Source organism: Gigantopelta aegis, chromosome 3 (assembly GCF_016097555.1).
Source record: "Gigantopelta aegis isolate Gae_Host chromosome 3, Gae_host_genome, whole genome shotgun sequence".
NCBI lineage: Eukaryota > Metazoa > Mollusca > Gastropoda > Neomphalida > Peltospiridae > Gigantopelta > Gigantopelta aegis.
Window position 1 is genome coordinate 87,473,344 of NC_054701.1, and position 16,669 is coordinate 87,490,012.

At 36.8% G+C, this 16,669-nt stretch overlaps 1 protein-coding gene across 2 annotated transcripts in view; it reads right to left on the bottom strand.

Annotated features, from left to right (window-relative positions):
- Positions 1-12,593: 12,593 nt before the first annotated feature.
- Positions 12,594-16,669, bottom strand: part of LOC121369256 (universal stress protein Slr1101-like) — a 67,824-nt gene continuing 63,748 nt past the window's right edge. For both annotated transcript variants that reach the window (XM_041494217.1, XM_041494218.1), the window contains one exon: positions 12,594-13,539. In XM_041494217.1, coding sequence (XP_041350151.1) covers positions 13,333-13,539 — 207 coding nt within the window. In that variant the 3' untranslated portion in view covers positions 12,594-13,332. The remainder of the gene's footprint in view (positions 13,540-16,669) is intronic.

The following is a 16,669-nucleotide window of genomic DNA, read 5'->3' on the forward strand; positions in this document are numbered from 1 at the left end:
GAAAGAAAACCATGATTGACTATCTCGTTCCAGACAGTGCACCACGACTTATATATCAAAGGCCGTGGTATGTGCTATCATGTCTATGGGATGATGCATATAAAAGATCCTCTGCTACTAATGGAAAAAATATAGCGGATTTCCTCTCTAAGACCATATGTCAGAATTACCAAATGTTTGACATCCAATAGCCGATTATTAATAAATCAATGCGCTCTAGTGGTGTAGCTATATATGTGTTTCTGTGTGTGTGGTGGTGGTGGGGAGGGGGGGGCCCTTAGGAATCCCCATGGACACCAACTTGCCGATTTATTTCTTTATACATATGAATCAGAATTCCTTACTATTTTGGTTAAATCAAAACAAAAGAATCTGTCTAAAACCTTCAACTTTACTTTCCCGATATATTGACGATATTTTATCATTAAGTAATAGCAGGATTACAGATTACCTTCCATTGATTTACCCACAAAGGTTACAAATAAAAGAAATAAAACATCTGAAGGTATTAAATCAGTTTCATACCTCGATCTATGCACATAGATCCAAAGAGACACTGGTCTCCAAACTAAGCTGTATGACAAAAGGAATGGATTCAACTTTCCAATAGTCAATTTTCTCTTTATGTTGAGCAATATACCTTCTGCTCCAGCTTTTGGTGTTTACATATCACAATTTCCAAGATATCTTAGAGCATGCTCATTGTATGCAGATTTCAAACAACTCGATATCATTCTGTTCCACCAGGGTTGTCTAGGGACACCCTCAGAGCAGTCAAGATGTTTTATAGTAGACATATGGAGGCTACATCTACTAAGCACTTGGTGTTACTCATGACGGGTGCCACCGATGGGGTAGGATATGCTCGCCTTTCGCGATGATATCATCACTGTTTTGACAATGATTCATGAGTGCATGTCATCATAGCTATTTATTCCAAAGATCTCTGTCCTGTGCTAGTTTTGAATATTTGACTGAGTAATCTGCAGCTGGTCTGGGAGTGGCAGTCCTCTTCGTGGCGATACAAGGAGGATGTCTTATCCAGCAAAGGATCTTTCCGGGAGTAGCTATCCTCTCATATACGAGGCACTAGATAGGGATTAATGGAATCAACCTGTATCAGGGTCGTATTTAGCGGGGGGGGGGGGGGGGGGGAGACTGATAGAGAAAAAAATCCGGAAAACATTATAGAAACTCAAAGATTTTTTTTTTTTAACCGTTTAAGGAGTTTTAGACTATTAACTACTGAGTTGCACTCCCCACATCCCCCCCCCCCCCCCCCCCCCAAACACAAAATCCTAGCTACGGCCCTGTCTATTCATGCCCATTCAAGAGATACGGTCTTGATCGCGAATAACGGTTCTGTCGTTCATATGTATTAATCGTTTACTGACATATCCAATTCGTATTGTGTTTGTTTCAATGTACATTTAGTATTCTATTGTATTGATCACCAACCAAACATTACCTGCTTTTGTTTTCTGGGACAATAAAGATTTTAATTTATAGTCAGTAGTTTAGTCCTTCACAATTTTGAAGAAAAAGACAAAAGAAAAGAAGAACAAAACTCAACATTTATATAATATTATTTTATATAATACACGTACATTGTTATATACATAAAATTAATGTTCTTTCCTATATTTATTTTATAAGCATGGTTACGTGTGTGCTTGGAGTATGTTTATTGTATATTGGTTCCAGTTTAATGTTAAATAATGTTTGTTTCTTTCTTTATATTTACAGTGAATCTCGCAAGATTGGTGGTAGGCGAAACGCATATTATGAATTGAAGGCATACGCTCAAGATTTGATAATCAATAGAACAGTGAAAACAGTTGTTTTATACATGACGGTGTGGGCAGTATGTCATATTAACGTAAGAAAAATGTTTTATTTGACGGTAAAGACAATACTTTATATAACAGTAAAGATACAGCTTTATACATGATGGCGTGAACAGTGTCATATTAACGTGGGAACAATGTTTATTTGATGTAAAAATACACTGAGAACAAATTGTTATATATAACACAGACATTTTTTTATATAACAAAATGTATAACACTGAGAACAATGTTTTAAATAACGGTGATGACAATGTTTTATGTGATGGTGAGGACAACGATTAACACAGAACATTGAAAAGAGGTTTTATGTAACATTGATAACAATGTTTTATACACAACACCGAGAACAATGTTTTATGTGATGGTAAGGAAGCTATTTTATATATAACATTAAAACAGTGTTTTCTGTGACGGTAAGGAAAATGTTTTATACAACATGGAGAACAATGTGAGTTTTTTGTCACGGTCAGGACTCCACATCATTGCTGTATAAGAATTTCAGCTGGATGGGGAAAAACCTTCAATAGAACAATCAATTACGTCATGGTATGATGTCATATAGATCTCTATTTTAAATAATGCAATATGTTTTAGGTGTCCACCTCTGTATCATACAATACTGTTGTATATGTATATGGTGTGTAATTACGTGTTGTAGTAACCAGATTACGTTCAGTCACTTTTCTATGGAGCAGGATTCCACTTGTTATCACCATGAAAGTGTTCACTTTGTTCAACCTTGATATAAAGGAGCGTCACATGCAATGTGACTACTAGTAACGATTTGGAGAACGAAAGAAAAGCCACGTGTGCAATGTTTATCAGTTACTATTTAAATATTTAACATTACTGTTGTGTATTACAAATCGTTACTACATGTCACACTGTGGTAACGAACCTTGTAACACATATTTAATATCAGAAATTTGAAATGTTTAATATTATATATATTTTTAACTAGATTTAGGTTTTTAATATTATTTGATACAGAAGATTGATAAACAAGATTTTATTGTCTTCTTTGTATGTGTTGGTGTTTTTATTTGTTAGATGAGCGACTGTTTGATAAATATTAATCAAAAGGCATTCGTTCCATCCATCTATATTTGACGAGCAAACGAAATGTAAGTTTGTTTATCGTCTTTACAGGAATACAAATGGGTGGGGTTTTTTTCAAGTAAACAATAAACAATATAATTATTAAAATCGCAGATCTTAGTTTCAACCTGCGAAAATGAATACGACGTTTGGTTAATCTACAAACCTGTAACACATCTGAACAAAGTTACAGAGGAGTGAAACAAAAGTTTGTGACATTGAGAGGGGAACAATACCCTTAAAATAGATTAGACCTCGTCTCCATAACCATTACTTCTCGGAGGTACATGCGTTATTTTACAGTTTGAAAAATGCATTTTGAGGTATTAGAAACACCAGGAAAACCAGGAACATTTCGGTGTACGAAGATGAGTAATATAAACAATACAATCTAAGTAATGTCTGATTTCAATTATTAAAAAACTGCTCTAATCTTGAAATATACGCCGTAGTGTATAAACCACCAAGCTCCGTCACTGTAATGCAGTACCCTTGTCCATACATAATGCAGATACTACATTTCGACAATACACCACCATTCGTCATGTCATTAATACTAGTTTATTATAGAAAGGATTATCACTCACATCTTCATTAAAATGTTAAGATAAAATACAGATGTCGTGTCAAATACATGAATATTGTTATTTTGACACTTAAGGCGACATCACACGATTCGAGTACGTCGTACGAAAATATAAGATTGCATTTGTTGTCTTGTCACAATGGGCTATTCTCGTACGAGTGACTCGTATCGTGTGGCGTTGCCTTTAGCACAGACAGCGAAAGAAGGTCCACTGCTGGCGGTATAGGTAACTCCCATTGAGTGGTTTGATATATGCACTCTTCCACAGACACGTCATTACCGTTGATATACTAATGGCGGGACACTGGATACAATGGGTAAACACAGGTCTGCTGAAGCAAATCGATTCCATGACAGGTCTGAAGGATCCTGGATGCTGGGAGAGCACCATTGTGTGTGATATAATGAATTAACATTGTTCTGTCGATATAGGAGCGGGATCTAGCTCAGTCGGTAGAGCGCTCGCCTGAGGTACTTGCGTCGTAGAATCGAACCACATCAGTGGAGTCATTCTCTGATTGGGGTTTTCCCGTCCCAACCAATGCCCCACGGCATAAAGGATCCATTGCTGCTAATGGAAAAATGTAGTGGGTTTCTACTAAAATTCAAAATTACCAAATGTTTGACTTCCTTTAGCCGATTATTAATAAACCAATTGGCTTTAGTGGTGTCGTTGGACAAAATAAACTTTATTTCAATATAATCTTAACTTTACTTATTCAAAATTAGGAATCTTTGTTTTACCTCACCCAGTTTTCTTCAAGACAAGTATGTTAAGCTATTGCGTAATGTTCGGGGAAATCTCATGAAAAACAACATACATTTGTAATAATGTATTATATACTCGGGCCGGGGAATAAGTAAGCTTATTGCAGCGATCGCTGAGACATTAACACTATTAATATGATCATAAGCATTGGAAGATTTCATTAACGGGGGCACACGTGGGGTTAAGGGCAGTTATTAATTAGCTTTCCGTCCGAGGAGTGCCATTCTACATATTCTGGCCATCTTATCTTTGGACTTTTACCCATATTATCTATATGGTAATATTCCACAGAAATAACAAGCTGACCATTGAAAACATGTTCCCCACTAAAGACAATAGATGCATTATGCTTATCTGCTAAACACTGGAGTTTTCAGGGCTCTTCGAATTTTGGAGTGGGCGCGCACGTCCAACACACTCGAGGGCAGTTCTCACGATTTAATGTTATAAACTGAATTAAACTGAACTGAATTAACATCACGAACATTTCTTGTACAGTCTTGTTAATATGCACTGGAGTAGTCACTGTGGGGGCCATGAACTAGGTATATTTTGAACTGTCCTATGTACGCAACTATCGTATGCTAAAATATTGGTTCAAATTACTTAAAACAAATAACTGTATATTGCATGCTGCTTATGATGAACTCAGGTCTAAGTGTGAAAAGGATAATAATTGGGCAACTCATATAAAAAAAAACTATTATGCTCCCTAGGATTTTACGATTTGTGGTTAAACCAGGATTCAGTTATTTACCTGTATTATAGCAGATAATTATAGATCAGTGCAAGTAAAATCTTACAGGCATATTACAAACGTCGACTAAATGTTCTTATCTTTATAAATTCTTAGTAAAGGATATGATTTTACAGAACTATCTTACGAAATCTATTCCAGATTTGTATAAAAGGTGCATCACAAAAATTCGTTTGTCTTCACATAGGTTAGCTATTGAAGTTGGACGTTATAATAATGTTTATAGAATTAACAGTCTGCGTATTTTGTCAACTGGGGGAGATTGAAGATGAGTTTCATTGTATATTATGCTGTCCATATTTTAACGATTTAAGAGTTTTATATATTAAAAAATAATATAGGATGCGACCATCTATGTTCAAATTAATACAGTTACTAAGTACAAATAATATTAAAGATTTGTGTAATTTAGGTAAATATCTATGGAAAGTATTCAAAAAACGTGAAGCATATTTTATTGTTACTTAGAGACAAAGTCGAATTACACTTATTCTATTATATTCTCCTTTGATTGATTGTAATAATGCTATGTTTATATTGTTATTCTTATTTTACACCTTTCATTCGTCTTTCAACATGTTATTTGTAATTACAACTAATGAGCAGTTACTGCTCAAAGTTTGAATAAAGAATTGAACTAAAAAAAACCCAGGACTCTCCTCAGTCACCCCCTCTCATACACACGCAAACAATGTGGGTGGCACGTCAATGTAAAACCCTCGCTACTGCAATGCCTACGCACCCCAAATCCGACTTCAGCGGTCAAGATAAACAATCAAACAAACACTTACCTCTATTGATATATCCACTGAACACTTGTAGAAAATATTGCAACAAAACCGCACAGTAGTTAGCTGTCGTTATAGGTAGTATTAGATCCATGCGCAGATATTTTACATGCATACACATTTAACATAAATATGATTATTAAAAGACAAATTGCGATTGTGTTCGCACATTTCTCAAGTTAAAGCAATAAACAGAAGAATGTACGTAGTATCGCTTTGACATCAATAAGCATATTAAACGTAAAACCATTGTTGACGTCACGTCATAGGACTGTTGACGTTTTTATACGGTCAACGTTTTCGGCCATTTTCGTAACTTAACGGGGAAAGTCAAAATGCACCATCCATAACCGCCAGTTTTTTTTTTTTTTGTGTTTTGTTTATTTTCCTGTCAAATTCAAAATGTAGCATCACATACTAACCTGCCGGTTATCACTATTGAGTGGTGCAATAATAATTTAAAAAAAAAAAAAAAATTGTCAATAAAATTATTTGGATGTATTTTTGTTTACTGGCTTAGACAGAAGGGGCCATGCGGGCTGCTGTATAGGCCTATCTACTATAATAATTATAAGATACAAAAAAGCAGATTTAGGAAAATTTGAATGGGATTCCTCATTTATGTGCTTGCTCAATTTGTTGAGCCTAAACTAATGTGATTAAAATATACATAGTTAGGAGTCACAGCGGGTGTGTGGCTCTTGTTTTCCAAAGGCGAGGTCACGGGACCCCTGTGACACCCCCTTGGATCTGGGCCTGTTTATTATGAATTAACATGTTTTTAGTCACTTATTATCGTAATACATATACAAAATGAAATCAAAATACTTTGCAAACAAGCATGCATATAATTTAGCTTATTACGAATTTTAATTATTATCTTATTACGTTAAACGTTACATTTATTTCCCTCGACCATAATAAGGGCGGGACGTAGCCCAGTGGTAAAGCGCTCGCTCGATGCGCGGTCGGTCTGGGATCGATTCCCGTCCGATTGGCATATTTCTCGTTCCAGCCAGTGCACCAAGACTGGCATATCAAAGGCCGTGGTATGTACTACCCTGTCTGTGGGATGGTGCATATAAAAGATCCCTTGCTGCTAATCGAAAATAAAATGTGTTGAGTGCGTCGTTAAATAAAACATTTCCTTCCTTCCTTCGACCACAACAAACACGCGTGCTTTCGATTGCTCGTTGGTGTTTTCAAACAAGACAAACTGTTTTTCTTTCGATTGCTCGTCTCCTGTTCGCAATGTTATTAAATACTGAAAGAAAAAAAGGTTTTATTTAATGACGCACTCAACACATTTTATTTACGGTTATATGGCGTCACACAGATATTGAGAGAGGAAACCCGCTGTCGCCACTTTATGGGCTACTCTTTACGATTAGCAGCAAGGGCTATTTTATATGCACCACCACACAGACAGGATAGCACATACCGCGGCCTTTGATATGCCAGTCGTGGTGAACTGGCTTGAACAAGAAATAGCCCAATGGGCTCACCGACGGGAGTCAATCCTAGACTTGATCGATTCGTACTAAGATGAGTATTTATTCACATGCACGCATAAGCGTACGAGCCAGGGGTCAGGTGGTGGGGCAGATATTCGGGCAAAATGTGCTAACCTGAGACTGTTTTTCCATCATTCTACACTCAAAATTAGTTGTGACCCATGTAAAAATGCGTAGTGATTCGTTTGCAACCCTATATAGCTGTTGGTAGTAATGCTAATATGAATAAATGTAGTTATCCAGATTCGGGTATTTTTGTTTAATTCGGGCTAAAACTAGCCTACTACCCCCCCCCCCCCCCCCTCCCCCTACAATAATGGGATATTTTATGCACGTGTCATTCGTGTCTCATGACATGCACAGTGTATGTCTATGAAAGTATATGTGTGTCATGCTTCATTACTTGTAGTATTTATCACGGTGTTATGTGTAAGTCTGTCCGTCCATCGATGTCTGTCCTGCGTTTGAAGACGTTTGCTTTGTTTAACGACACTACTAGAGCACATTGTTTATTAATCATCGGCTACGACTACTGGATGTCAGACATTGGGTAATTCTGACATATAGTCTAAAAGAGGAAACCCGCTACATGTTTTTCCCAATAGTAGCAAGGAATATGTTATATGCACCATCCCACAGACAGGATAACACATACTACGGCCTTTCATATACCAGTCGTTGTGCACTGGGTGGAACGAGAAATAGCCCAATGGGCCCACCGACGGGAGTCGATCTTAGACCGACAGCGCATTAGGCGAGCGCTTTACCACTGGGTTATCTCCCGTCCGCGGGCGGTCGAAATAAAATGTGTATGCAGTTTTGCTTGCGTATGGAGCTAGTATTATTAATAATAATAAGCCTATACCAAGCACTAAGGCACCTTTGTAAAAGGTTATTAAAAATATATACTCTTCAAAAAAAGAAACTCGACATTGATTTTCAAAGTTGAATAAAAAAAAAACCCAACCTGGTAGACATGATACAAGCAACCAAAGATCAAGACTCCACGGGAAGGAGATTACTTTATACACAGGCATAGGGGTGGGCAAAATGTCAGTATCGGTTATGACCACCATGAGCCCTAATGACAGCTTGACAACGGCGACGCATGGAAGCAATCAAACATTGCACAACACGTTGTGGAATGTTCTGCCACCCATGCTGCAGTGCCATAAGAAGTTGTGGTAGTGTCTGGGGTGGTGGATTCCTCTGGCACACACGCTGATCCAGTGCATCCCATAAATGTTCTATTGGTTTTAAATCCGGCGAACGGGAAGGCCAATGTAATGTCTGGACGTTGTGGCGCTGCAGAAACTCCTCACTCGTTCTTTGCTGTCACCACTGCAGACGCTCCGCTAAGTGACGTGGGGTCAAAACTTTACGTCACACTGGTCTTCTAGGAAAAATTCCTGCCTCCTTCAGCCGATTACGAACTGTCTGGTCAGAAATGTTGCGTAGTCCAGGGATTCGTGTCGCAGTGGATGTTGTGGTTCGATTTCGAAGATGACACACCCGGATGTATCGATCTTGAGTAGCGGTGGTTACTTTGGGACGACCTGACCTTGGCATGTCATTAACAATTTGAGTGGTGTTGTACTGTGCCCATAAAACAGAGATGGTCTGTCTGGAGACGCCAAAGTGCCTTGCTACAGCTTGTTGAGTTGTCCCTGCTTGCAATCTCCCAATGGCATTATTGCGTTGAGCTGACGTCAATCTTGGCATTATTGCGTTACCTACAGTGTCGTTATGCGGTCTGTTTGAATCACTGCTGATGTGGCCTTTTATGCCCCACCAACGGAGTGTTCGGGATGCAAAGTTACAAAACTTCATGATGCACGTGCTTCTCTGAGGATTGCGCTTTTGTGTTTCAGTACAAACGTTGACTGTGGCTACGTTTATACGAATCGAACATATTTTATAGTATTTTATGCATCACCATTCGCTCACTTACTTGAATGTCTTTAGGATGTCTTTGATTCTGTAAAAATAAACCGATAGCATTATTTTTACCAATGTCAAATTTCTTCTCCTTTTTGTTTTTTTGAAGCGTATATATATATATATATATATATATATATATATATATATATATATATATATATATATATATATATATATATACACACATATTAAAAAGAAAGAACATAAACCCATAAATCAGAAATGTTTAAATAATCGTTCCATGTAACATGTTTATCAAACCGTGATTTTGCTTTCATACCTGTCACGCAACTTCCACAAGCTAAGTGGATCTATATTTAATGTTCATTGTTTAAACCGTCGTCACTGAAAGATGCCAACGCCATTGTTGTTCGATTACCGATTCAACAGGAAGGAAATCCGTCATTCACGGAAACTGGATTAATTACGTACGATCATATAATACATCTAGAATAAAACAGTAAATTTATTTCTTCGTATTAAGCACAAATGTCAGCGTATTCCGTAGGTGTACTGTCATTATGATTGAATTACTCGAACGCGTATTCAGATAGGAGTTATTATATGGGAGATAACTCTTGGTGTTTAAATGGAATCATTCACGAATTAACTATAGATGTCCTTGTTCCTCGGGTAATAACTAAATAAAGAACATTAGTGTGAGTTAAATGTTTTTAAATTCATCACCAGTATATATATATATATATATATATATATATATATATACTGTGCATAATTCACTTAATATCTAGCAAACAATGAAACCAGGTTCTATTCCAGACTGGAATTTCCAGTAATTACCTAAGGCCACCTACCCATATGATACAAGTTTTATTAAAATTACCCTTACACATCACAGGATTTTGATAAAATGTACTTCTTGAAAAAAGATTTGTCCATTTAGTGTAAGTCCCGTAACGGAAGTTGGTAGGTCTTTTAATTAGTACATAGAATTTTAAATCTTAAATATTTTATGGAAGTTGGGAGAGAAACATGTTAACTGTATAAAACTCAAATAATGGGGAGAGTGATACAAATATTATTCTCTGCAACTTCACTTTAAAACATTTACCCCCCCCCCCCCCCCCCTCAAAATGTAACACCCGTAACGATGGATTTGACCATATAAACTCGTTGGTGATATCATCAAAACATGTGGAATATGACCGGGTTGTATAGAATATCGCAATGTGATATGACCAGTATGTGGGATATCGCCGTATGATATCACCAATATATATATTAATATAGCCGTGTAATATCACCAGTATATATTAATATTGCCGTGTGATATCACCAGTATATATTAATATTGTCGTGTGATACCACCAATAAATGTGGAATATGATCGAGTGGTGTCGCCAATATATGTGGAATCTCGTACCAGTATATATGAAATATCGGCTTGTAATATTGCCAATAATGTGGAATATTGTCATTTGACATCATCAGCATATGTGGAATATCGCCGTGTGATATCACCAGTATATGTGGAATATTGCCGTGGAATATTATCAACGTGGAATATCGTCATGTGATATCATCAATATTTGTGGAATATCATCATGTGACTTCACCAACATATGTGGCGTATTGGCGTGTGATATCACGTTATGTATATATATATATATATATATATATATATATATATATATATATATATATATATATATATATATATATATATATATATATATATATAATATTAGAGTAATGTCACCAGTATATATAGAATATCGCAGTGTAATATCACCAATATTTATATGGAATATTGCCGTGTGATATCATTAGTATATATGGAATATCGCTGTGTGATATCACCAGTATATAATATGGATTATTGCCGGGTGATACTGAAAATTTCATCCAGTGTTCTCTCCAAGCAGTGTGTCAAAGAACTGATCTCTCAGTTGTACAGAAAACTAGAACAGTAGTAGTTAGTTAATCTAGTTTATTATGAGTTAACACAATATCTCCGGTACTACACACTGTAAGTGATAACTTCACGTAGTTACAGCTAACATACGCATATGTGTGAGTGATACATAACAATGGGAGTTTTCAGAAAAATGGAATGACGTCACAGTACTTATCGGGCTCGTAAAAACCGGGGGGGGGGGGGGGGGGGGGGGGGGGGGCTTATACCCCTTCCCATACCACCCAAGAACGAACATGTACGTTTTTGTCCTACACTATATAAATAAAGGTACAAATCCCTCCTCCCCTAATAGACTGTGCCTCATCCACTAGAGATGGTGACACGCCCAAACCAGGGCCCGTGCTTATAAAACTTTTAAGAGTGCAGACTCAATCTTTAAAGACGTCACACGCATACGATTTGTATGGCGTTGTCGTGACATTAGTGTTTCCGACTTTATTAGAGTCTCGAGTCTAGACTCTAAGTTTTATAAGCACCAGGCCTGGTATTGTTTTTACGGGCCTATGTTACCAAACAGATCCACCAAGATTGCGACTTCCAACATGAAGGAAATATAACGTTCTTAAAGAATAACGGTGGACAATGTAAATTAACTTACAGTCTACTTATTCCTAGTCTTGACTTTCTTTAAAACATGAAAGAGAACAGCTTTTAACAGTGAAGCCAAACACTGTTATATTACGTTGTTGAAATATAAATTAGGTTTTATTATAAATCTGTGGAACGCGATATATACATATGAATACACGTGTATATACCTGTGACGTCATTGCCGTCTTCTTGACGACATTTACTACATGTACGTGAGATTTGGTCCTGACAATTAAATTAAATGTGAAAGGCAAATTTTGTTTAAACTAACTTCAGTACATTTTATATGAAATCTGAGATTATAAACCAATAATGAAATAAATAATAGCGTACCAAACATTTATCCCATTTTCAAATGGTTAATTAACTATACTGTGAACTACATAGACAGACATACCACTTGAGCGTGTCTTTATGTGTGTCCGACGTCGTGTAACCGTGATTAAAATGTACTGAGTGTGTCGTTAAATAAAACATGCTTTACGTGTATGTGTTTGCATCTATATATAGACAGTATGTCTAGGTGTGTACTATGACTGTATGTGTGTATGTGTTTGCATCTATATATAGACAGTATGTCTAGGTGTGTACTATGACTGTATGTGTGTATGTGTTTGCATCTATATATAGACAGTATGTCTAGGTGTGTACTATGACTGTATGTGCGTATGTGTGTATTTATGTATGTATGTATGTTAGTATGTATGTATGTATGTATGTACTGATGTATGAATATCTATATATTGTATGTATGTCGAGGTTGACTATTACATTCATAGATATTAACGCACTGGCGCAGGGGATAATTAAATCCTTTCTGACCTCACAGATTGTCCCATGCCGTTGCTGGGACTCGAACCTATGGCACCGAATCGCCCGCAACTTGTAGACTTTCCACGATATGTTCTGAGCTATTGATGCATGCATATATGTATGTATGTATGTATGTATGTATGTATGTATGTATGTATGCATGTATGTGTCTACAGATATATATTATTGCAGTTGAAACTGCATTTGTACATAGTCCAATGAATAAATTATTACAAACTGTAGAACAACCACGATATCATATAGATTGCATTATATCAATTCTGAACAAACTCTGTTACAAAAAATGTTTCAAAATATGTTAAAGTATTCGTTATATTCATAATAAATATTTTGGTAGAAGTGGGCTGGCTGTGTATGTAGTCTTATCTCGTATTGATATAATAAAAACAAGCATGACTTTTTATTAATCCACGACACACCATCCTCCAGAAACAATGTCCACAAACATGTATATATACATCATCATATTAACATATTTATTGACTAAACATCATTCAAGACAAACCCCTGAAATTTTAACTTTTTTCTCTGGCAGTGACGTCAAAGAAACTGCGTCATTTAATGTGCATTTTGATGATGTATCCTTTTATATCCTATATATTTGACGATGACATCACAGGATGCAATAACGTGTGCAATATATCACATCACAAGTTAATAATGGTCTAGCTGTTTTGGTTTTTCATTCGGCAGACAAGGACAGGCACGTTGGAATGGTGTACGATGTAGTCGCTGACGCTCCCAAGAATGGTCCTCCGGAACTTGCCGAGTCCCCGCGTGCCCGTGATAACCAGCGACGAGTTCTCCTCTTTGGCGATCGTCACAATTACTTCTCCGGGTTTACCCGAACCTGTTCGGAATTTTCCACTAATCTGAAAACAAAAATTAAGAAAATATAAGTATATCCATAGTATTCTTTGTATCCACACCCTGAATATTTTCCTGCAACCGTACCTTAAATATCTTGATATTTAAGGTACGGTTGCAGGAAAATATTCAGGGTGTGGGGATCTAGAATATGTAGAGTGAAGTTTTGCGTTGGGGGGGGGGGGGGGGGGGGTGGGGGGGGGGGGGGGGGGGGGGTGTCGAGACATGCTCCTCCAGAAAATATATTAAAAAATAAAAATTCGCTTGGAGATTCGAAACTCCTCCCCCCCCCCCCCCCCCCCCCACCCCACCCTCCTGCATTGACGTCTGATATCTTTTTGTACAAATAAATAAAACAATAGTAGTCTTCTAGCACTGACTAAGACATAATCTGATCAAAACAAAGTTAACATTAAAAATCGTATCTCACACAAGACAGAATTCAAATGACGCTTTGATAACTTCATGATTGCTCCCTTGAATCAGTACCAAGTGCATCAAATGTTTTTCATTTACCATAGTTTGACACCCAATAGCTGATGTATTTTGTGTGCTGGGGTGTCGTTAAACATTCATTCATTCATTCATTTATTTAGTACCAAGTGATTAGTCTGTAGAAGGACAGCCACAGCACAGGTCGATATAGTCTCCGTTTTAATTTCAACTGCACCAGACACAATTTACTGGACATTTTGACATTTGTGATTGCATGCACTCATTAATCACCGTGAAGACTATATCCAGTCAAACCTGCATTAAGCAGCATCTATAGGGAGTGTTAAAGGTGGCCGCTAAAGCAGGTTTAACTGTACATATAGTATTATTTTTTATCGTGAGCGCCATAAATATAACTCTTTACTGGCTTGGTTTTCAATCTACAAACAAAGAAACGTAAGGAAGAAAAATTGGGAATCAAAGAACAGAATTTAATGATGACATTGACATATTTGATTCTAGCGTGGTTTTCTGCCAGCACAACATATGGAAAGTAAAGCTATTAAATTACTGAAATGCTATTCCTCCCAGGATTATAATGCAGTCATAGAAAGGAATTGAGTTTCAATACTTCATACAGGTCTGAAATGAAATTATTTGTCGCTGACAGCATCTGATAGCCAAGAAAGAATCTGTCCATATAATGATGATGAACATGTAGGCTCTATCAAACATGGTGATTGCATGTGATAATTACAATGCACTAAATACACCAAGGGAAAAACAACAAATCAATAATACTGTCTGAAACAGCACTGTAAACTATCCTTGTATAAGAGTACAAAGGTATATTAAAACAATCCTACTGTTAAAAATACAGTGATGATATGGTTATGAAAACAGTCATAACATTATTTATGAAATCAGTGATGATAGGACCGGCCTCAGTGGCGTCGTGGTTAGGCCATCGGTCTACAGGCTGGTAGGTACTGGGTTCGGATCCCAGTCGAAGCATGGAATTTTTAATCCAGATACCGACTCCAAACCCTGAGTGAGTGCTCCGCAAGGTTCATTGGGTAGGTGTAAACCACTTGCTCCGACCAGTGATCCATAACTGGTTATAAAAACAGTGATGATATTGTTTATGAAAATAGTGATGATATTGTTTATGAAAACAGTGATGATATTGTTATGAAAACAGTGATACTACTGTTTATGAAAACAAAGATGATACTGTTTCTGAAAACAGTTATATTGTTTATAAAAACAATGCCGATCCTGTTTATGAGATGGTTTTGAATAAGAATAATTGATGTAACTGTATTAGGCTCAACAGCCCTTGACCAGATTGGCATGTCTTGGTCATAAACAATTCAGCCTAAGAAATGTAAAATAACAATGACAAATATTCCTATTACATTGCGAACATAATTCAATCAAAGTATCATACCATTTATAAATATAGTTTTCTAAAAGTAGTATGTGTTCATGTGTACCAGATATCGATATGATTTTCCACAGACATTTCTTTGTTAATTCATGTGTGTCAAATCTGGAATGTAATATGATACACAGAAATATTAATACTTAAGTGCAAGCTTCCTGCAGAGTGGTATACGATCTGCCCCAAGTGACTATGATTACGCTGGGGAGTAGAATAGTCTTGTTATCTATGTACAGTGTGAACGACAAAAGCATTAAGACATGTATGCTTCATCTTTGTACAAATCTCCCCTGCGCGTGCTGTAACCTCACCGTGCTGCAGGGGTGTAACATTCTCTTTGAGAATGGCCAATATAGCACAAATTGAAGTTTTGAGTAAAAGTCAGTATCTACCTGTGATATTTGTATTTGTATTTTTGCACAGTTCTTTACACTGTTTTTATTTGAATCTTGAATTTTTGTGTTGATGTTGATCATCACCTTATTTGTTTGCATTACGATAGTTTGACACACAATAGCCGATGTATTTTTCGTGCTGGGGTGTCGTTAAACATTCATTCATTCATTCATTCTGTACAAATCCAAATGATGCTTTCTCAAGGTCATGGCAGTATGCTCTCATGGGTCAGTCGTGACAGTGTTTTGTTGTTTGTTGTTTTTGGTGGGGGGGGGGGGGGGGGGAGAGAGGTTATTGTTGTTGTTTTGTTTGTTTTTTGGTGGGGTTTTGTTGTTGTTTTTGTTTGTCTGATTTTTAATTGTGCATACCTGTATTATTTTAACTATATACTGGGGTTTTTATAATTCCAAAAGGAATGGTTTTGTACTCCATTGTGTATTTTATTTTGTATACATGTGATGTACTTAAGATGAGACCATACTAAATTATCTGTCTGTCTGTCTGTATTATCTGTAGGACAGCCAGTCTGCAGGATAACACATCCTCCCTACTGATCTTCATCTGTACGAACGCTGCCTTTTGCAAGACTTATTCCAGAAATCTCAAACACGAAGCCGCATTTTTGTACACGACAGAACACAGCAGGTATTATGACAGTTGTCCATGTACGTAACCTCAAACTGCTATGAAACCATTGATGATACTAGGTGTTCGTTTTTAAGTTGTAAAATACTTGCAATTAAATACAGATTTAACTAGAATTACCTCACAAGGATAACTTTCATTTGGTATCTATCGGGTGTAAATCCCATAGACAACAATAGTAACGTAGGTGGCTAAAACTCCTACATGCAGCGTAT